Below are 24286 nucleotides of genomic sequence, written 5' to 3'. Positions count from 1 at the left end.
GCAACCTTTCAGAAGTGGTGTGCTGAATCTTCATTTATTCACTCTAATTTAAGGTTTCGCGTGCCAGTAATACATTTTAATGTTTTTAAAAAAAACAGGAGTACTTGTGGCACCTTAGAGACTAACAAATTTATTAGAGCATAAGCTTTCGTGGACTACAGCCCACTTCTTCGGATGCATATAGAGTGGAACATATATTGAGGAGATATATATACACACATACAGAGAGCATGAACAGGTGGGAGTTGTCTTACCAACTCTGAGAGGCCAATTAAGTAAGAGAAAAAAACTTTTGAAGTGATAATCAAGCTAGCCCAGTATAGACAGTTTGATAAGAAGTGTGAGAATACTTACAAGGGGAGATAGATTCAATGTTTGTAATGGCTCAGCCATTCCCAGTCCTTATTCAATCCTGAGTTGATTGTATCTAGTTTGCATATCAATTCCAGCTCAGCAGTCTCTCGTTGGAGTCTGTTTTTCTGTTGTAAAATAGTCACCCGCAGGTCTGTCATAGAATGACCAGACAGGTTAAAGTGTTCTCCCACTGGTTTTTGAGTATTATGATTCCTGCTGCCAGATTTGTGTCCATTAATTCTTTTGCGGAGAGACTGTCCGGTTTGGCCAATGTACATGGCAGAGGGGCATTGCTGGCACATGATGGCATATATCACATTGGTAGATGTGCAGGTGAACGAGCCCCTGATGGTATGGCTGATGTGATTAGGTCCTATGATGATGTCACTTAAATAGATATGTGGACAGAGTTGGCATCGGGCTTTGTTACAAGGATAGGTTCCTGGGTCAGTGTTTTTGTTCAGTGATGTGTGGTTGCTGGTGAGTATTTGCTTTAGGTTGGGGGGTTGTCTGTAAGCGAGGACAGGTCTGTCTCCCAAGATCTGTGAGAGTAAAAGATCATCTTTCAGGATAGGTTGTAGATCTCTGATGATGCGCTGGAGAGGTTTTAGTTGGGGGCTGAAGGTGACAGCTAGTGGTGTTCTGTTATTTTCTTTGTTGGGCCTGTCTTGTAGGAGGTGACTTCTAGGTACACGTCTGGCTCTGTCAATCTGTTTTTTCACTTCAGCAGGTGGGTATTGTAGTTTTAAGAATGCTTGATAGAGATCTTGTAGATGCTTGTCTCTATCTGAGGGATTGGAGCAAATGCGGTTATATCTTAGAGCTTGGCTGTAGACAATGGATCGTGTGGTGTGTCCTGGATGGAAGCTGGAGGCATGTAGGTAAGTGTAGCGGTCAGTAGGTTTCCGGTATTGGGTGGTATTTATGTGACCATCGCTTATTAGCACAGTAGTGTCCAGGAAATGGACCGCTTGTGTGGATTGATCTAGGCTGAGGTTGGTGGTGGGATGGAAATTATTGAAATCATCGTGGAATTCCTCAAGGGCTTCTTTTCCATGGGTCCAGATGATGAAGATGTCATCAATGTAGCGCAAGTAGAGTAGGGGTGTTAGGGGACGAGAGCTAAGGAAGCGTTGTTCTAAGTCAGCCATAAAAATGTTGGCATACTGTGGGGCCATGCGGGTACCCATAGCAGTGCCGCTGACTTGAAGGTATATATTGTCCCCAAATGTGAAATAGTTGTGGGTGAGGACAAAGTCACAAAGATCAGCCACCAGGTTAGCTGTGACATTATCAGGGATACTGTTCCTGATAGCTTGTAGTCCATCTTTGTGTGGAATATTGGTGTAGAGGGCTTCTACGTCCATAGTGGCTAGGATGGTGTTTTCTGGAAGATCACCGATGGATTGTAGTTTCCTCAGGAAGTCAGTGGTGTCTCAAAGATAGCTGGGAGTGCTGGTAGCGTAGGGTCTGAGGAGAGAGTCCACATAACCAGACAAGCCTGATGTTAGGGTGCCAATGCCTGAGATGATGGGGCGTCCAGGATTTCCAGGTTTATGGATCTTGGGTAGCAAATAGAATACCCCTGGTCGGGGTTCTAGGCATGTGTCTGTACAGATTTGTTCCTGTGCTTTGTCAGGGAGTTTTTTTAGCAGATGGTGTAGTTTCTTTAGGTAATCCTCAGTGGGATCAGAGGATAATGGCCTGTAGAATGTGGTGTTAGAGAGCTGTCTAGCAGCCTCTTGGTCATATTCCAATTTATTCATGATGACGACAGCACCTCCCTTGTCAGCCTTTTTGATTATGATGTCAGGGTTGTTTCTGAGGCTGTAGATGGCGTTGTGTTCAGCATGGCTGAGGTTATGGGGCAAGTGATGTTGCTTTTCCACAATTTCTGCCTTTGCACGTTGACGGAAGCAATCTATGTAGAAATCCAGTCTGTTGTTTCGACCGTCCCGAGGAGTCCATGCAGAATCCTTTTTATTGTAGTGCTGGTAGGGGGGATTCTGTGGGTTAGTATGCTGTTCAGAGGTATGTTGGAAATATTCTTTGAGTCGGAGATGTCGAAAGTAGGATTCTAGGTCACCGCCGAACTGTATCATGTTTGTGGGTCTGGACGGACAAAAGGAGAGGCCCCGAGATAGGACAGACTCTTCTGCTGGGCTAAGAGTATAGCTGGAAAGATTAATAATATTGCTGGGTGGGTTAAGGGAACTACTGTTGTGGCTGCTTATGGCATGTAGCAGTTTAGATAGTTTAGTGTCCTTTTTCCTTTGTAGAGAGGCAAAGTTTGTCTTGTAAATGGCTTGTATAGACTCATAGACTTTAAGGTCAGAAGGGACCAGCATGATCATCTAGTCTGACCTCCCGCATGATGCAGGCCACAAAAGCTGACCCACCCCCTTTCCCTTGACTCAGCTGTTGAAGTCCCCAAATCCTGTGATTTAAGGACTTCAAGTCGCAGAGAATCATCCAGCTAGCGACCCCCGTCCCATGCTGCGGAGGAAGGCATGTATTCTCACACTTCTTATCAAACTGTCTGTACTGGGCTAGCTTGATTATCACTTCAAAAGTTTTTTTCTCTTACTTAATTGGCCTCTCAGAGTTGGTAAGACAACTCCCACCTGTTCATGCTCTCTGTATGTGTGTATATATATCTCCTCAATATATGTTTCACTCTATATGCATCCGAAGAAGTGGGCTGTAGTCCACGAAAGCTTATGCTCTAATAAATTTGTTAGTCTCTAAGGTGCCACAAGTACTCCTGTTCTTTTTGTGGATACAGACTAACATGGCTGCTACTCTGAAACCTGTCATTAATGTTTTTAGACGCTCTCTTTCTATAACTCTATAATATATAACTAAACTATTGTTGTATGTAAAGTAAATAAGGTTTTTAAAATGTTTAAGAAGCTTCATTTAAAATTAAATTAAAATGCAGAGCCCCCCGAACCGATGGCCAGGACCTGGGCAGTGTGAGTGCCACTGAAAATCAGCTCGCGTGCCGCCTTCGGCACCCATGCCATAGGTTGCCTACCCCTGCTATAATTCATATAGATGTTTCACCATTTTCACTATTCATTGTTTCAACCAAATTACCTGGTACTCAAGGTATGGCTCACTGGTCAAGAATTCCCAGATCCCACCCTGAGCTCTTTTTAAAATGATGGTTACAATATTTGCTACTCTTTAGTCTTCTGATACCTTTCTGCTAATTTTAATGAAAGATTACTTAGTTATCTAGAAATTCAGCCAATTCATTCATAAGTTTCTTCAGAACTCCTGGATGAACACCATCCATTATGGAATAATAACTGAGACAAGTTCCAAAAGGCTTCAGTCATTCTTTCTGAAATTATATTTAAAACTTTTGTCTGTTGCATGCTGCAGCTATAGCATTTTCAACATCAGTTGTGGGGTGCCAGAGTGACCATTTACTGATTAGGATACATTTCCTAAGAGATGGATTCCAGTATCATGTCTCTACACAAAATACTTTGCACACAGATCCAGCTGAAGAGTGAAATAAATATCACCACAGGCATAGCATTTTTCTGCAGTCATGTTGTATTTTTTATTTCTGAGTTAACTGCCAGAACCAGTTGTCCTACAAGCAGTAAGTGAACTACAGGCAGTAGCCTGCTGTCTGGTCAATACGTTCCCAAGCTGATAAACTACTGATTTGTTTATTCCTGGTAGAGTATCGCCATGGAGATCCTTACTGTTGTTACAAACTGCTTCTTGGAAAAAATAAAAACATATAACACAAATATCATTTTTTTTGTAGAGCATCACTATCATTAACCCACTGCATTACACAAATTGTACACATGTCCACAAAAAGCATAAGTTGCAGATCAATGGACCTGACAGATGTAAAAGATTTTCAAGTAGTGTGTTTTTTTTTTTTTTTTTTTTTTTTAGGGAAGTTGCGGAGATATCTAATAGCTCAACTTTCTATTATATTGTAGATCTCTGATTTAGGACTATGCCCTCTTTAAGTGGTTTCCTTTTTCATTGTAAACTGAATTTACATATCTCATCTGAGATCCTAAATTTCTGAAAATTTCACTAGAACAAAGAGAAACTGTAAGAGAGTCCAAATCAAAATGGAGAAGAGTAATTTGGTTCTGTGTGATCAGCTTAGGTACTTTTTCAAGTTTAAGATTGTTGTGTTATGGCCTTATCCAGAAGGAAAAAACCCAAAACTGTCTCAGTAAGCCAAAGCCTATCATGAATACTGGATCCAGTTTTGGTGTCCACAATTCGAGGTGTTAATAAATTGGGGAGGGTTCAGAGAAGAGCCATGAGATTGATTAAAGAATTAAAACACATCCCTTATAGCGATAAACTAAATAGATTGAGTTCCTTGAGTCTAACAAAGAAAAGGTTAAGGGGTGACAATCACAGTATAGAAGTACCTGCTGGGGAACAAATATTTGCTAATGGGATCTTCAGACTAGCAGATGTACGTATAATAGAATCCAATGGCTGGAAGTTGAAGTTAGACAAATTCAAACTGGAAATAAGGCATATGTTTTTAACAATGAGGATAATCAATTACTGAAACAGTTTACCAAGCGTCATGATGGTTTCTCTATCACTAGCAATTTTCAAATCAAAACTGGATGTTTTTTAAAAGATATGTTTGAGTTCAAACTAAATTGTTTTGGGGAAGTTCTATGCCCTATGTTATGCAGGAGATCAGACTACATAATCACAATTATTCTGGCCTTGGATTTATGAATGTTTGATTTCGGGATCTTCTGAGTTTTGTAAGATCTTCGATATTTTTCAAGGGAGCTATGCTAATTGATATCAGCTAAAGATCTGTCCTTAAGTGATCTCAAATCATTTGGAATGTATCAAACTGCATCCATGTGACCAATTTTCCATAGCGCTAAAGTGAGTCATAATGGTTGGGGATCTTGGCCTTAGACTTTAGTCTACTGAACATGCTTCATGTAGATGCAAGCCATTTGCATTACAGACACATATGCTAATCAGACCCGGTGTCTTCAAATGAATAATAAAACATCATAGGCGTAGTTTGGGGAGTGCAGGGGGCATTGTCCTGCCAGAGGCGAGGCATGGGAGGGTGTCACATGCCACTCCCCTCCTCACCCCCCATTTCTGCAAGCACCAAGCTGCCCTGCAGGGCTTGCTTTGCTCAGCCTGCCCAGGAGGGGGTCTCTGCCTCCTCCCCCTCGCCCTCTCCTGCACATTTCGGCTCGCCATGAGCCAGACAGAGTAGGGTTATTTAAAAAATTTAATTTTTTAAATTTAAATTTTAAATTTAAATTAAAAAATTTAAAAATATTTAAAAAATAAAAAAGAGGACACTCCACAGGCCCTGGCCCCGCCCCTTTCCCACCCCGGCCCCGCCTCTTTCCTATCCCCGGTCCCGCCCCAACTCCGCCCATTCCCCACATCCTTCCCCAAAGTCCCCGCCCTAACTCCCCTCCTCCCTCCCAGCTACGCGAAAAGGGCTGCCCGAGCGCTACCGGCTTTACGGTTTGCGGGCAGCCTCCAGACCCTGCGCCCCCGGCTGGCGCTTCCCCAGCGCAGCTGGAGCCCAGGAGGGGAAGCGCCCAGCCGGGGGCGCAGGGTCTGGAGGCTGCCCAGCAAACCGTGAAACTGGTAGCGCTCAGGCTTCGGGCAGCCCCCATGCCTCCGGACCCTGCGCCCCCGGCCAGGCACTTCCCCTCCCGGGCTCCGGCTGCTATGCTCCTCCCCTGACTCTTCGGCTTTGTTTAAGAGCCAAGCTGCCCAAACGCTACCGGCTTCGGGCAGCCCCCATGCCTCTGGACCCTGTGCCCCCGGAGCCCAGGAGGGGAAGTGCCCGGCCGGTGGTATTTTTCCCGGACATGTTCGGCTTTTTGGCAATTCCCCCCGGACTGGGGTTTGAGTACCAAAAAGCCGGACATGTCCGGGAAAAACCGGAAGTATGGTAACCCTAAAACAGAGTAACTTTTTCCCTGCGCTTTGGGTCACTGCCTCGGCAGCTGGACGCCGCCTCCTTGATCCTAGTGACCACCCCTTTCCTGTACAATGGTTAGTGCTCATGGAAGAGGGGCAGAGCAAGGGGGGACAGAGGGAAGAGTGGTGGGGGGAAGAGAGAGTGGGATGGGGCAGAGGACAGTGGGGAGAGAGGATGGGGAAGAGAAGGGGATACAGGAATGGGTGGGGGGAAGCAGGAGCCTGGAATGTGGTGTCCCCTCGGCAGTAGCAGCAGCCCCAGCAGAGAGGCAGCGACAACAGCACCAGAGTAGGTGACATCACTGCAGCAGCCAGTGCCGGAGTGGCTGCCAGCAGCAGCTGGGGCTCCCCCGTTAAGCCAGCCCATCCCCCTCCCCAGCACCAGTAGCCCAAGTACTACTCCAGGCGGGAAGAAAGAGCCAGTGAGCCAAGGGAACTGGCTTTCGTGTGCACGTGTGTGCATGCATGTGCGTGGCATGCTTTGCCCTCCCCAATATAGCAGTCAAACTACACCTAGGTAAAACATGTTGACGGAATTAGATACCAGTTAGATGTCTAACTGATGTGAAAAAGGCAGGACCAATATTATCTGTAATAGGCCAGTTCTAGGTTTTGCAATCAACCATTCAAATTCCCCAAGCATTTGGATTAGGAGGAAGGGATGACTGGGAGCAAGCTTTCCATGAAATGCCTCTAAGGTGTACCTGACAGATGTAGCTATATGCATCCGAAGAAGTGGGCTGTAGTCCACGAAAGCTTATGCTCTGACAGATGTAATTATTTTGTTGCTCTATCTGGGGGTGAACAATTTTTTTTCAAGTCTTATGCACATCCAGAGTTGAATGGTTATACAGATAATAAGGTGTTAGTCAACTCAAGAACTCTATACAAGAAGTTAATGATCCATAGAAACTGAAACTTAAAGAAACTTTGACCACATACTGTTCTACCGTAAATAATAAAGTGATCTTACGGTTTATATTTAAATTGCACTTACACAGGCTTGTCACTGTGGATTTCATATGAATGACTTGGCAAATATTTTTTCAAAAGTTCCTTTTGAAGTTCTTTATGTTGTCTATTGGATAATATTCCAAATCTGTGTACCACTGGCACTTTGATAACTGGCATCTTCTCATGCTATAATCAATCTAAAATCACACAAAACAAATACAAAGTACGTTACAATCCACTGAATTGGGATTTTTGATTGTATCCCCACTAGTGAGAGAAACAGCTATTCACAATCTATAAGTGAAGACGCATATCTTCTGCCATATTGCTGTTCCTTCTCATAGGAACATCAGCATGCTCACAGAAGACGACAGTTACACTTTCTAAGAGATACCATAACAAGGTAATCATGTATGACTTCGGGCAAGTTGTTTCAACTCTCTGTCCCATAGCTTCCTCATCTGTAAAATGAGATTAACAGCATTTGCCTACTCACAGATGGACAGTGGGGCGTCCAAAGAAGGGAACTGTTAGCTATACTAATTAATTATTTGAGCCTCTTGGATGGAAAGTGCTATACACAGTAAGTGCAAAGTATGATGCTATAAATGGGAGGAGGGATGAAAATAGGACCCTGGAGATAACTAGATAGTAGCATCTATTTACTTGCTGCACATTTGTATGACCAAAGGAACTTTACTGTGATTAATATGACTTTAAAGACTGAATTTGCAAATGAGCCTTGTTCTGGTCTCTAAACTTGTACCCAAAATTTTGTACACACAATCATTTGAAGCCCAAGAGACAAAATGTGTGCATGCAAATCTGGCAAATATCATTTGCATACACAAATTTTATACTTTGTGGCTGCAAATTATTATACATAGACAAACAAAGATGCAAGCTTAGACACTGTTTTTGAAATTGTGGCTATAGAGATCTATTCATATGCACAGAACACAAATACCTATTGCATTACAGTTGCAATAATGTGAGGGTTCACTTATCGTAGAAACTGATACAGATAATATAAAAGTGTCACTTGTTAATCCTACTAAACTATTAAATCCATGGATCTATACTGAATCAATGGAAGACAGAAAATTCAAGTATGAAACTGACATAAAAATGTTTTCAGCCCTATCTCTTTTGTATCTGAAGTTCTCAGACCATTTGGGGCCTGATTGAGCAAAAATGTGTCTGACTTCAATAAAATGCAAGATTTTGGAAGCACACTTTTTACCAAATCATGCCCAGGGTATACAATAGCACCCACTAGCCAGCAAGATACAGGTAGTCACCATGATAGAGAACCACATGTAACCTATCCATAGATTTAACACTGATTTTTTTTGTATGGCTTTATCAGTTTAAGTCAGACAATTAACAATATCCTAATACAGTTTTTTGTCTCAATGTACTTTGTTTTGTTCATTTTAAAGAGATGTATATAGCATAGAGCCACAAATAACTTAGGCCAAATTCAAGCAAGACACCTTAACACAATCTGGAAGAGCAGGCAGCTAATGAGTTACAAATTGTGCTCGGAAGCAGAAGGGATACATTCTGTAGCCGGGAACAAGTTACCATGGCTGGGAGTAGATTACAGCTCAGAGTTGGGAGTGAGTCTGTGGAGAAGGACAAGCCAGAAAATGACTCACAAGTGGTGAGTCGAGGTGGGAATTAAGACAGCAGCTAAAAACAGAAACCTGAAAATCTTGAGCACAGTGAAATTTTGGAGGAAAACAAGGAGAAATACAGCCCTCTTCTGGCCCATCTCTGTTGTGGTTGAAGTTATATACTGATAGAGAATGGGCTCCCTATTCGTATTTGGCAAAAACATAGCTGTAGAAATCCTTATTCACAGCCAGAGCTGTAAACACAGATCTTTCTCTCTTTGGAGAGGAAGCAGTATAGTGTAAGTTCCACTGCTTAAGTTGCTGCTGAAACTTTCCTGTAAGTGCAGGGTTATTTAAATAGATAGTATTTGGTTTTTAGTTTGGTTGGCCAGTTACTGAATTTCTGTTTAAGGTGTATTCACCTCCAACTACCAGCTCCTCCTGATTATAAGTACCAAGAAAGAAAGAAAGATGATTTTTAACTCAAGACTGCTGAGGTGCTAGCTAAATGTTGGTTTGGTTGTGGTTTTGGGGGGGGGTGTTAACATAAGAACATAAGAATGGCCGTACTGGGTCAGACCAAAGGTCCATCTAGCCCAGTATCCTGTCTGCTGACAGTGGCCAATGCCAGGTGCCCCAGAGGGAGTGGACCAACAGGCAATGATCAAGTGATCTCTCTCCTGCCATCCATCTCCATCCTCTGACAACCAGAGGGTAGGGACACCATTCCTTACCCATCCTGGTTAATATCCATTAATGGACTTAACCACCATGAATTTATCCAGTTCTCTTTTAATCGCTGTTATAGTCCTAGCCTTCACAATCTCCTTAGGTAAGAAGTTCCACAAGTTGACTGTGCGCTGCGTGAAGAAGAACTTCCTTGTATTTGTTTTAAACCTGCTGCCTATTAATTTCATTTGGTGACCCCTAATTCTTGTATCATGGGAATAAGTAAATAACTTTTCCTTATCCACTTTCTCCACTCACTCATGATTTTATATACCTCTATCATATCCCCCCTTAGTCTCCTCTTTTCCAAGCTGAAGAGTCCTAGCCTCTTTAATCTCTCCTCATATCGGACCCGTTCCAAACCCCTAATCATTTTAGTTGCCCTTTTCTGAATCTTTTCTAGTGCCAGTATATCTTTTTTTAGATGAGGAGACCACATCTGTACGCAGTATTAGAGATGTGGGTGTACCATTGATTTCTATAAGGGCAATAATATATTCTCAGTCTTATTCTCTGTCCCCTTTTTAATGATTCCTAACATCCTGTTTGCTTTTCTGACCGCCTCTGCACACTGCGCGGACATCTTCAGAGAACTATCCACGATGACTCCAAGATCTTTTTCCTGACTTGTTGTACCTAAATTAGCCCCCATCATATTGTATGTATAGTTGGGGTTATTTTTTCCAATGTGCATTACTTTACATTTATCCACATTAAATTTCATTTGCCATTTTGTTGCCCGATCACTTAGTTTTATGAGATCTTTTTGAAGTTCATCACAGTCTGCTTTGTTCTTAACTATCTTGAGCAGTTTAGTATCATCTGCAAACTTTGCCACCTCACTGTTTACCCCTTTCTCCAGATCATTTATAAATAAGCTGAATAAGATTAGTCCGAGGACTGACCCTTGTGGAACACCACTAGTTACCTCTCTCCATTCTGAGAATTTACCATTAATTCCTACACTTTGTTCCCGATCTTTTAACTAGTTCTCAGTCCATGAAAGGACCTTCCCTTTTATCCCATGACAACTTACTTTACTTAAGAGCCTTTGGTGAGGGACCTTGTCAAAGGCTTTCTGGAAATCTAAGTATACTTGTCCACTGGATCCCCCTTGTCCACATGTTTGCTGACCCCTTCAAAGAACTCTAATAGATTAGTAAGACACGATTTCCCTTTACTGAAACCATGTTGACTATTGCTCAACAGTTTATGTTTTTCTATGTGTCTGACAATTTTATTCTTAACTATTGTTTCGACTAATTTGCCCGGTACCAACGTTAGACTTACCGGTCTGTAATTGCCGGGATCACTTCTAGAGCCCTTTTTAAATATTGGCGTTACATTAGCTAACTTCCAGTCATTGGGTACAGAAGCCGATTTAAAGGACAGGTTACAAACCTTAGGCTAGGTCTACACTACCCGCCTGAATCGGCAGGTAGAAATCTACCTCTCAGGGATCGATTTATCGCGTCCCGTTGGGACGCGACAATCGATCCCTGAATCGACGCTCTTACTCCACCAGCGGAGGTGGGCGTAAGCGCCGTCAACGGGAAGCCGCAGAGGTCGATTTTGCCGCCGTCCCTACAGCGGGGTAAATCCGCTGCGATACGTCGAATTCAGCTACGCTATTCGCGTAGCTGAATTTGCATATCTTAAATCGACCCCCCCCCTCCCCCCGTAGTGAAGACCTGCCCTTAGTTAATAGTTCCGCAACTTCACATTTGAGTTCTTTCAGAACTCTTGGGTGAATGCCATCTGGTCCTGGTGACTTGTTACTGTTAAGTTTATCAATTAATTCCAAAACCTCCTCTAGTGACAGTTCCTCAGATTTGTCACCTACAAAAGCCGGCTCAGGTTTGGGTTGCATTTGTTAAAACAACAACAGGGTTTAATAGCAGAACTTAATCAATATAAAATATTCAATATACAAAATACTAAAGTACAGAAAATGTTTATAACATACATACAAAATTTAGAATGTTTTGCCATATAAAGAACCATTGGCTAAAAAAAAATACACATTTATCTACTCACTTATGCAGAAGAATTTCACTGAGACTGTTAAAATGCTAAACTCTTGATATGTTTATCTGCCTTATTTTTATGGCATTGAGCAGAAACGTCATACAGAATCTTCAGCTAGAATGCAGATTTCTCCTTGAAAGGTTATTCTTTTTCAATATAAAAAAGCCACTTAGGATTAAGTTTCAAACTGTTATTTTAAAGCTAGAGCTTTTTAAAAAAGTAACTAAATACCGATTATTAACATAGAACTTTTGGTATGAACTGTCTTTTTGACAATGACTAAGATTTTTAAGTTTAGAGACACATTTTACAACTGCACAACCTCCACTTTTCTTCCCCGCCCCCCCCCCCCCAAGGACTTCATGAAATATTCTTAAAGAACTTGTCTGATACTGCATTACAATGCCAAGAAAATAAAGAATTTGTCAATTCAAGTCTGCTGAGGCCACTTATTATGGCAAATTATGATGGTAAACAATGTCAAGGCAACTTATTACAATATCAAAATGCTGTCAGTATGAGATGTACTAACATCAACATTTTTAAAAAGACAGAAAATGAAACAAAAATAGCTAGTAAAATAAATAACCCTTATGAATCATACAGGGCTTTTGATCTTCAAGGTTCTTATACAAATTAACTAGTCATTAAGAGTTTAAACAAACTTAAAAAAAAAAAAAACCCAAATCCCATGACCCGGAAATTTTGTGTTAAGTTTAGCATAGTACCCCAGCTTTTCTCAATTTTGTTTAGAGGCTATAGCATGAATTACATGAGGCAAAAGCCGGCTTGCTCTGCAGTGGTGAGTAACTGTGGGAAAGAGGGTGTAGTAAAGAACCTTTTGTCCTTGCACAAATTGTCAGGCGAGCCACACGTTTAGGAGAATCCTGAGAGGAAGAGCCAGCCTCTGCATCATGTCCCCAGGAGGAATGGATTTATGGCTTGGAGAAGTGTGTGTAGCCATCCCAGTGAATATTAGTTAGCAGATAGAAGGCATCTATGTATAATCTACCTCAGAGATGCATCAAGTGTGCCAGTTTGTCTTCTGGAATGCTGTCTTACCCTAACAGGATTACTAGGGCAAAGGATGTACAGGCAGTGTTTCTTCTAATTATGGTGCCAGCTGGGGCAAGATTTGATTCCAGTTCCTTTATCAGAGTATAAAAATGGTAGTTTACAAAAGGCCCAATCCAACACCCACTGCAGTCAATAGAAAGTTTCTAAAAATTATGGGTGATAATAAACATAAAGGTATTGCACCCATGCGAGATATCTCTATATTGGACCTCATTAAGAAGAATAAAAATGAATTGATCACTCCACTGGAAGTTGGTGGTTGTGTAAGGAACAGTGATCATTACCAGATTATATTCAGGATGGGCAAAAAGAGGACAGTCCCAACCAGTAACATATATACTTGGTACTTCAAAAGGGCTAATTTCTACAGCTGAGGAATTATCAGCAAAATAGATTAGAAGAAAAAAATTAGACAGAAAGGTGTAAATGAAAATTGAGAGCTGTTGAAGAATTCATTAGATGGCCAAAATGGCTTAATTCCACAATTGAGAAAGAAGAAAACTTTGGGTAAAACGGCATCCTGGTTAAAAGAGAGAGTGAAGGCCACAAATCGAAATTATATATAATAAAGAACAAATGGAAAAAAGGGGAAGTAGACAGCAACCAATACAAGTTAAAAGTTATAAAATGTAGAAAATAAGTAAGGGAAGCTAAAGACATCAGAGAAAAATCCATGGATGATAGATCTAAGGAAAAGGAGGAGTTTTTATCAGGGGCAGCTCCAGGTACCAGCGCACCAAGCGCGTGCTTGGGGCAGCAAGCCGGGGGGAGGGGGGCAGCCTGCCAGTCATTGTGGGGGCAGCAGTCAGGGAGCCTTTGGTGGCACGCCTGCCTGCGGGAGGTCCGCCGGTCCCGCGGCTTCGGCAGCAATTCGGCGGCGGGTACGCCGAAACCGCAGGACCGGCGGACCTCCCGCAGGCGCGCCACCGAAAGCCAACTGACTGCCGTGCTTGGGGCGGCAAAATACATAGAGCCGCCCCTGGTTTTATATACATCAGGAACAAACAAAATCCTAAAATGGTATAAGCACTTTACTAGATGGAAATGGTAAAATTGTTATTAATGATGCAGAAAAGACAGAGGTGTTCAATAAATATTTATATTCAGTATTTGGATAGATTCAAAGTAATGTACTCATATCACATGATGATAATGAACTATTTTTCAATCCATTAGTAAGTAAGGTAGATGTTAAACAACATTTTTAAATCAGCAGGCTTGGACAACTTGCACCAAAGAATCCTAAAAAAGTTGGCTGAAGAGATATCAAAGTTAATTTTTAAGTACTGGGGAAATTCTAGAAGACTGGAAGAGTTCTAAAGTAATGCCAATATTCAAAAAAGACAAGCAGGATTACATTGGTAATTATAAGCTGGTTAGCCTGACATCAATCCCACTAAACTATGGAAAAGCTGATACAGGATTCAATCAATAAAGAATTAAAGGGCTGGAATATAATTAATGTCAACCTAATAAAAAAGAGGTCTTGTCAAACACACCTGATTCCATATTTCTGGATGAGATAACAAGTTTGGTTGGTAAAGGTAACTGCATAGATGTAATATACTTAGACTTTTGTAAGGTGTTTGATTTAGTACTGCATGACATTTAGATTAAAAAATAGCATTATGTAATATCAATAAAGCATGTTACGTAGACAAAAAAATGGCTAACTGACATCTCAAAATTCCACTGTCAATGGGAAATCATCTTGAATTGAGCAGGCTTCTAGTGAGGTTCCACTGGGATCAGTACTAGACCCAGCGTTCCTAAGCATTTTTATCAATGAGCTGGAAGTAAAATCACTGATGATAAAATTTGTGGATGAGATAAAGATTGGTGGATTGGTAAATAATTATGAGGACATACAGTCATACAGAGCAATACTGAATTGCTTGGTGAGCTGGGCCCAATCAAATAAAATAGACATGCTTTAGTCCAGGGGTGGGCAAACTTTTTGGCCCGAGGGCCGCATCGGGTTTCGTAAATTGTATGGAGGGCTGGTTATGGGAGGAGGTCGTGGCCTGGCCTCCACCTTCTATCTGCCCCCCCCCCCGGGAGTCCTGCCCCATCCAACCCCCTTTGTTTCCTGACGGCCCCCCCAGGACCACCGCTGCCCCATCCAACTCCCTCATCTCATTCCTGACGCACTCTCCCCGCCCCCTGGACTCCTACCTCATCCAACCACCCCTTCTCCCTGTTGCCTGACTGCGCCCAGAACCCCTGCCCCTGACTGCCCTCTGCTGACCCATCCAACCCCCCCTCCTTCCTGACTGCCCCCCCCAGGACCCCTGCCCCCATTCAACCTCCTGTTCCCCCCCCGACCCCTGACCACCACCCCGAACTCCCCTGCCCTCTATCCAACCCCCACTGCTCCCTGCCCCCTTACCGTGCTTCCTGGAGCACCGGTGGCTGGCGGTGTTACAGCTATGCCGCCCGACTGGTGCCGGGCCACGCCACCGCCGCCACCACACAGCACAGAGACCGGGTCAGGCTGAGCTCTGCAGCTGTGCTGCCCCAGGAGCTCACAGCTCGCCGCCCAGAACATGGCGCCGGCGGCGGAGCGAGCGAGCTGAGGCTGCGGGGGAGCGGGAACAGCAGGGGAGGGGCTGCATCTAGCCTCCCGGGCCAGGAGCTCAGGGGCCGGGCAGGACGGTGTCGCGGGCCGGATGTGGCCCGTGGGCCATAGTTTGCCCACCTCTGCTTTAGTCAGACACAGGGTCTATGCAGAAGTAACTGGGTGAAATTCTATGGCCTGTGTTATTCAGGAAGTCAGACTAAATGATTTAAGGTCCCTTCTGGCCTTAAAATCTATGAATCTGTGACTACAATGGGCATTGGATCAGGTCCAGAATGCACCCAGTGTGAAGTAAATAAATAATTTAGACCAGATTCTCATTACTCTAAGGCAACTTTATGCTGTGTAAAGAAGCCTTAAAATGGATGTAAATATAATTAAGTTCAACAATGTTAAGAGTAATTTTAGGAAGAGAAACTGGTGAAAGAAAAAAAAGACAAAATATACAGGAGAAAACAGAGAACATAATGAAGGGAAAGATAGGGAAGGAGACATGGGGGTAGAGGAAGAGAAAAAGAAGAGAGGAAATGGGCATTGAAGACAACTCAGGAAAAAAACACTACGATCTATTGTAGGCAAGATAAAGTGGAGTGAAGCCAGTTATAGAAAGAAGATATTAAAAAAAAAAAAGACGAGGGATGTAGTAATGTCCTAATGGTACTCAATGAATGCATTCTTGAATGAATTTTATCAGTATTGATCTAATAATGTATTCTACAAATACTTTATTTGCTGTTTACAGCCTGATTTATAGCTGGTCAAATTGTCTTTGGTGAAAACATTAAATGAAAATCAGCAAAATTCACCAAATACGTTGTTCAGTGAATATTTGTTTCACTGTTCAATGAATCCTTGTAGTAATTTACAAATTAAAAAATTACTAAATATAAATTAATTGATAATATATTACAATTAAATACAGTATATACTATACGGCACACAACAGTTTTGTTCATTTAAATTGAAGGGTGCTGGGGTCACAGAAACATAGATTTTATTCAGCCTGGCTGGGAATCCCTGGGCCTGATCCAATACTCCTAGAAATCAATGGAAAAACACCCATTGACTTCGGTGGGTATTGGATTGAGCCTTTAGTTCCTAAACTAGTAAATGTAGAGTACATTTTTGAAATGCTTGTCACAGCCATGATATACCATACTTGCTGCAGACATTCTGCTCCAATGATAGTATTTCTAATAACAAGGAAGCATGTTTCTCCCTACAAGCTAACTACCTTATCTAACATGGAGTGTTGTGAGGCTACTTTCATTAATACATGTTAAGCATTTTGAGATCCTTGACTAGAAGGTGCTATAGAATTGCTACGTATTTTTAAAGAATCCCTTGGCTGCAAAAGCTGTGATAATAACCCACATACAGTATTTTGAGGTATAGACAGATTAGGGAATGTTTTACTAAAATCCAAGACTACCACTTTTCCTCCCATCTGATAATTTTGTTGTTATCCTATTTTTAAAAATCAGCTTTGGTTTGTAAAATGTATTCTTTCTAACCCAAAAGTGGGCAAACTACAGCCCGCGGGCCACATCCGGCCCCCGGGATCCTCCTGTCCGGCCCCTGAGCTCCTGGCTGGGGAGGCTAGCCCCCGGCCCCTCACCTGCGGTTCCTCCTCACACGCAACCTCAGCTCACTCACCACCAGTGATTGGGCAGGGGTCCAGCGGGCGGGGGCAGTCAGGAATGAGAGGAGGGGTTGGATGGAGTGGCGGGGGCAGTCAGGGGTGGAGGTTCCTGGGGGCTGTCAGGGGACAGGGAACGGGGGGGTTGGATGGGGCAGGAGTCCTGGGGTGACCATCAGGGGGCGAGAAGCAGGAGGGGTCAGATAGGGGGCGGGGGCGGGCCATGCCTGGCTGTTTGGGGAGGCACAGCCTCCGCTAACCGGCCCTCCATACAATTTTGGAAACCCGATGCAGCCCTCAGGCCAAAAAGTTCTAATCCCATGCTGCTTACTGCTCATAATTCTTTTTATTCTCTGATGTTTAGTGATATATTTTCTTTTACTATATTTTCCATTGAGGATAGTCTTGGACCCTAGTGGTATTTACCGATCTGTGATCTCAGTAATAGATTTCTACATCAGCATCCAGGAAGACTGGAGACTCACTAAAATGTAAAGGAATGTTACAGAGGGAAATTATCTAGCAACATGTAATGTATAAGTTTTGTCGTTCAAATATGTTCTCGTTGCTATTTTAACTTGAACCTCTCTCACCAGGTTAGATGAAAAAGAATTTACACTGCCAGAATTTTTTTCTGCTCTCTCCTGCGAGCTGTGTTTATGGTGTTCAGTCACATACAATATCAATAATTAAGCACTCATTATAGCCAAGGAACTAAGCTCTTAGACAAGTTTCTGTTCAATAGTAGTAATTCAATTTCTATGATGTGTGTACAGAAGTGGGGTTTGCATCTTGGGTTATAAAAGTTTAATGGCATAGCGGGAGGTACTGAAAGAAAGGAAAAATTTAAACCTATGGATGAAATTGGAAATCCTTTTTGAAATATACAGCTCATGACATCATTTTTTAACAGGAACCTTAATGTATTTTTATGATATACTAGGAATATATACCCACTGGACAGTTCCCAAACAAGATCTTTCTGCTGGAAAGCAAGATCTACCTCAGGCTTCCCCAAGAAGATTCTGCCACTGGCAAGCTCCCTGTGATACCCTGCTTCCAGAAGCCCTCTGTTGAAAACCTTGGTATTCTGATGGGGGCTTGGACCTTCTTCTGAAGATCCTAGGCAACAGGCAAGTAGAGGCCCATCTCTTAAATTCAAGGAGAAAACCAGGCCCGGTATTATTATCCAGGATACATCGAAGGTAAAATGGATAATTTAATGGTGTCTACCTTATGTGTTTCTATACCACCTATCACTATTGCATCAAAGTACTGAACATGGTAAACTGGAACTCATCCAATCAGAAATCATCAATAGCTGATTTCACAGTGGATTTACTTTAACTCTCCCAGGTTCTAAGAAACTCTGCTTTTTATTTTATTTTGGTTTTTGGGAGTGTATTAGTATTAGATTGCAGTTTTGGTGGAAAAGTTTATCTAATAGTGAGGCATTGCAGCATATTCAAAAACTGATGAGGAACATAGGAATTTCCATATTGTATCAGACCAGTGGTTCATCTAACCCAGTATTTTATCGCCAACCATAGCCTGTACCAGCTGCTTCAGAGGAAGATGTAAGAAAGCTAGGCAATTATGAGATAACTTGCCTTCAGAGAAAATTTTCTACTAACCCCCAATAGTTAAAGATTTGTTGATGCTCTGAAGCATGAGGATTTATAACCCATCCAAAATGGTTGTTTTTAGGTGTGTGTGTTTGTTTGTTTTTGTTGTTGTGTTGTTTCAAATATTTACTATTATGACTCGGGATTTATTTGTTATTCCAAGAAACATCCAATTATTTTTTTTTAAATTGTGCTAAACTCTTGGACTCAATTGTATGATTTGACACCTTTCAGTTTAATTGAATATCACCTTATATTTGTTTTATGAAAGAGAATGAATAAAAGTTCCTATGCTACTTTCTCCATATCATTCATTGCTATGCATCTTTTTTGTGTCCCCTTTCATTCATTTCCTTTTAAGGGGAATATTCCCAATATTTTCAGTCTCTCTTCAAATGGAACTATTCATATGAGCATTTTCATGCTCATAAATAATTATTTTTGCCCATATTCATAGAACCATAGAATCCTAGAACTGGAAGGGACCTCGAGAGGTCATCTAGTCCAGTCCCCTGCACTCAAGGCAGGACTAAGAATTATCTAGACCATCCCTGACAAGTGTTTGTCCAACCTGCTCTTAAAAATCCCCAATGATGGAGATTCTACTACTTCCCTAGGCAATTTATTAACCACTTTGAGAGTTAGGAAGTTTTTCCTAATGTCCAACCTAAACCACCCTTGCTGCAATTTAAGCCCATTGTTCTTCTTAACCTCTGAGGATAGGACAAGAAACAATTTTTCTCCCTCCTCCTTGTAGCAACCTTTTATGTACTTGAAAACTGTTAGCATATTCCCTATCAGTCTTCTCTTCTCCAGACTAAACAATCCAATTTTTTCAATCTTCCCTCATAGGTCATGTTTTCTAGATCTTTAATAATTTTTGTTGCTCTTCTCGGGACTTTCTCCAATTTGTCCACATCTTTCCTGAAATGTGGTGCCCAGAACTGGACACAATACTCCAGTTGAGGCCTAATCAGCACGGAGTAGAGCGGAAGAATTACTTCTTGTGTCTTGCTTACAATACTCCTGCTAATACATCCCAGAATTATGTTTGCTTTTTTTTGCAACAGCGTTACACTGTTGACTCATATTTAGCTTGTGATCCACTATGACCCCCAGATCCGTTTCCGCAGTACTCCTTCCTAGGCAGTCATTTCCCATTTTGAACACTGGATATGAGGTAACCAAAAATGAATATACAGTAATATTCCAGGTGAGAGCTCATCTGTACTCTCAGTCAAAAACATTTTATCTCTTTCTTTATTTTATACCACAAAATGTACTAAATACAATAAATAAACTGAACTAAGTAAATACATGGAATGATTAGGGTGCACTGGCATATTATTGCATACCTAATTCAGGACCAGCTTTTGCAGCAAACATGGTTGTTAACAAACTTGATATAACTACATTCAAGAGCCAGAACTTTTCAAAACTGTAGTCTACCAACCATCTCACCCAATTACAGTTATAAAGAAATGAGAATGAGTACTACTATCTAAGGAAAAAGCAGATTACTCTGAATTTATGAAAAGTAATTCCAATTTTCTCATGGTCATGATGTTGCATCATTATTTCACCTATGTAAATTCCAAATTAATCTAAATTATTTTTTTCTTACAGAAAGATCCAGCAGCAAACCCACAATTTTAAATCGGGTTCTGTGACTCCCATCGACTAAAACTTCAATCACTATACCATTTCTTTTACTGTTGTAAAAAGCATGACTGTAGTATTGTTTCCACCCCAACCTACCCGTGGGATCTGTCTGAATAGTCCTGCCAAAATACCTTGTACCCTACCTTTCTTATTCAGCATACCAATAACATTTTAAGTTGCCTAAATTTACAATATAGATTTATAGATTGTAGGACTGGAAGGGACCTTGAGAGATCATCGAGTCCAGTCCCCTGCCCTCATGACAGGACCAAATACTGTCTAGACCATCCCTGATAGACATTTATCTAACCTATTCTTAAATATCTCTAGAGATGGAGATTCCACAACCTCCCTAGGCAATTTATTCCAGTGTTTAACCACCCTGACAGTTAGGAACTTTTTCCTAATGTCCAACCTAAACCTCCCTTGCTGCAGTTTAAGCCCATTGCTTCTTGTTCTGTCCTTAGAGGCTAAGGTGAACAAGTTTTCTCCCTCCTCCTTATGACACCCTTTTAGATACCTGAAAACTGCTATCATGTATGAAATATACTCTATTTACATGATATAATGTAATGGTTCTGATTCTCCTCTCTGTCAGCTGGTGTTAACTGGGACTGTCTTCATTGTTAGGCTGGGAAATAGACCTCCACCACCACTGGGCCTGCACTTTAAGGTCTCTGTGACTAAATCCCTGAATACATGGAAAAACACATAGATATGTATTTACACAACAGTCTATCTATGTTTTCAATTTTCAGAAATTTCTAAAGGGATTTGTTAAAAATCCAGCAAATTAACCCTACAAAACTAGTACTGTAATGACCAATATTAAAAAGATTCAGGAAATTCAGTCTGATACTCCATCCTTGTCCTGTCCCTTTCATTCCTGGGTTATGCTGACATATTGCTATACTGAATGATCTAATTTATAATGTAATATGCGCAACATCAAGGAGCAACTAGCCAAGAAGTTAAGGAATGAGTCTTAGCTTTTTAACTCATTTTTTTCTTTGCCTCTGCTGGTGTGTGTCACACTCTTAAGGGTGTATATCATCAGCTTGATGCAGGAGGAAAGGGGAGTTTACATGCTAATCCCCACTAAAACTAATGAGATTTATGCATGGTAAATTACCCGGTGCAGTAAAATAAGAATATGTCCTTTGTTACATAAATATTGTTTGTTAAAATAAACTCAGTAAATAATATTTACAAATAAAATTAAGATAACCTTTGCATGACATCTTAGAAGTTAGAGATAGAAAAGATATAAAGCCATCTATTTAATCTCATAGCCAGTTCAGGACTCTTCCTTACATTGTGTATAGAGTATTTTCCTCTGCAGTGGCTCCAAGATCCTCTGTTTAGACAGCCCCGTGCCTCTCAGGGATTTTAGGAGAACCACATTATCTGGATGAAAAGCTTCCATCTCAATCTGAGGAGTGGCAACCTTGCAAACCCCCTCTCCCTCCCGCCCCACTTTGCCTCCTGACAGAAAGATCTGGAGGGAACCTCACCACATTTTCCTCCTATGTATTCTTGCCCTGGTTTCCCCCCCCCCCCCCCCCCCCGAGAAAGGGAAAAATTTGATCCACTGAGATCTATTTATGCTATAGAAGGGAAGTAGTGATGGCCTTGTCTCTTGGGATGTTTACAGCTGCAGAGAACAACTCTATAGAGCCCCCAGGCAAGACAGCTCCCAGCCCATGTAGCTAGAATACCAAAGAATCACAATGTTGAAAACTACACAACTATAAAATTACAAAAAGATACAGCATAAATAACTGCCGATATACAGTTAAGGCAAAATTTTCCCAGCTTCAGTCCAGGCAATCCCACTGGGCCAAGTTCTGCTCTCCATAATACCCATTCAACCTCAATTATCTATTTTTTTAAAATCATTTTAGAGCATTCATGGATATTCAACCAATCAGATTGCTCACCTTATAAACTTGCATAATACTTTGAATAAGTTGGACACTTGGCGCTAGTTCTGTAAAAAAAGTCCATTCCTTTGTAAAAGCATCAGTTGAACAGTGAGAGAAAGGGGAAACGAATTTAGGCCCAATTGATTGCATGTCTGCAAGGTGAAAGGGTCCCAGAGCCTGCGCTGCAGCCCAATTCTACATTGCAATTAAACAGCCCCACAGCCAGAGACCCGCAAACCTGAGTCAGCTGGCAAAGGCCAGCCATGGGTTTTTAATTGCAGTGTAGACATACCTAATGTGCTGTCAAGCACACATAGTAAACAACCTCCAAAAACTGAGAACAATATTTTTTTCTTCAGTATCTTTCATTGATAGTAATCATTTAGGCCCCGATCCTGCAAATACTTATACACACATGCTTAATTTTACTACCATGAGTAAGCCCACTGATTTACAGTAGTAAAGTTAAGCATGTACATAAGTGTTTGCAGAATCAAAGCTTTAGGTGTTACTTATAATCAGAGTAGGTTTTAAAAAACGCATTATTTTAGCTTGTGGTGTCCCTCTAATAAAGTGAAAGGAATTAAAATATCTTGGCTTATTTATAGAAATTTTCTACAATATCATTTTGTTTCCCATTATAATTATTTATTATTCATTAAGTGCTGATAATAGGCCAAGCATTGTACAAGACACAAGCTTAAGTGACTCTGGCAGAATTTACAATCTACAGCCCTGATCACACAAACACTCAGTCATTTGCTTAACTTTACTACCTTGACTAGTCCCATTGAAATCATTGAAACTGCTCGTGGTAGTAAGCACAATCCTAAATGTTTGCCGGATCAGGGCCTAAGGCTCTGCTCTTGCAAAAATTTACTTTACACACTGAGTAATCTCACTGAAGTCAATGGACCACTTGCAGAACATAAAGTTATACAAATGGATAAGTCTTTGTAGGATCAGAGTTTACCACAAATACTTAAGCACGTGCATAGCTTTATGCTCATGATTCATGAATAGTCAATCCCTTGACTTCAACTGGAGTACTACCATGTGCAAAGTGATGCAAATTCATATTTACAGGATAGGAAGCTTAAGGAAGAAACTGAGGAGTAGTTCTGTCATAAGTAAAGCGATTGTTTGAGAGAAGTTGTGTGTGAGTTAGTCAAAGAGAGCCAGGAGTGATGGCAGGTTGTATTTATGCAGCTTTACAAGCAATGTGAAAAGACTGGGAAGTTGTCAGAAGTAATATCAGGGATGTCTAGGGTTTCTTTATGGAGTCATTCCACATTAACTAACAAATATCTTCCCTTGAAAGTTGTGGTATAATTTGGCTTAGTGATATGAAAATTAACCACAAAGGGAATTTGGCACTAGATTTAACAGGTTCCTTAGCATGATAACAGCCTTCTGGATGGATGCAAAATGTAGAGCAAGTAACACTGATACCTGAACGGATTCGAAAAGTCAGACTATTCTTGGTAGGGCGGGAGAGGAAAGGCGATGGCAAGGCCACTAGAGTATCAGAGATGCAATGTGCATTCTGGAGCAGGGGTGATGGAGCATGGGGGGCTCCAGGGGGAGGTTGGCAATCCCTGAACCTCAGACGTTTTAGAGGCATTCTCGTGCCATCGCCAGGGCACCCAGAGTCTGGGCTTAGAGCCTGCTCCCGCTTACCTGAGTGTGACTGGAGTGGAGGCAGGTGCGTCCCTCAGCACCCAGCCAAAGCGACTCGCCTCCCAGGCCTCCGGCCGATGCTCAGGCGCCGCCGCCGGGGCGGTTGCTAAGGACGCAGTCAGGTTGGCTCCCAACTCATTGTGACAGGGGGGGGGGAGGAGACGCTTCCGGCCGGACGCAGCAACTGGCCCGGCGGCTGCAAACGGGAGCTGGAGGCCGAGTTGCCAGTGGAGATTGAAACTCCCTACGCGCGCTCCCCTTGTGCGAGGAGGAAGCGGGGGGACAGGGCGGGAAGGGCCTGGCTCAGCAGGGGGCGCTTGCAGGCAGAAAGCTCGTGGAGACAGGCGGGGGCTGGGATTGCACCTGGCCAGCGGTTAGAGACTGTAGGAGGGGACAAGCAGGAGGCACCGGGGGGGGGGGGTCTCAATGGGCCGAGG

At 42.1% G+C, this 24286-nt stretch overlaps 1 protein-coding gene across 2 annotated transcripts in view; it reads right to left on the bottom strand.

Moving 5' to 3' along the window:
* TMEM232 (transmembrane protein 232) overlaps window positions 1-23940 on the bottom strand; it is a 150241-nt gene extending 126301 nt beyond the window's left edge. For both annotated transcript variants that reach the window (XR_008445317.1, XM_054031384.1), the window contains exons 1-2: window positions 23850-23940; window positions 7331-7484 (exon numbers count right to left, since the gene is read on the bottom strand). Coding sequence is in view for 1 of the 2 variants with exons in the window: in XM_054031384.1 (XP_053887359.1) it covers window positions 7331-7464 (134 nt within the window). In the remaining variant the exon portion in view is untranslated. The remainder of the gene's footprint in view (window positions 1-7330; window positions 7485-23849) is intronic.
* Window positions 23941-24286: the final 346 nt, after the last annotated feature.

Source organism: Malaclemys terrapin, chromosome 6 (assembly GCF_027887155.1).
Source record: "Malaclemys terrapin pileata isolate rMalTer1 chromosome 6, rMalTer1.hap1, whole genome shotgun sequence".
Taxonomy (NCBI): domain Eukaryota; kingdom Metazoa; phylum Chordata; order Testudines; family Emydidae; genus Malaclemys; species Malaclemys terrapin.
This window is presented reverse-complemented; position numbering and strand designations above follow the sequence as displayed.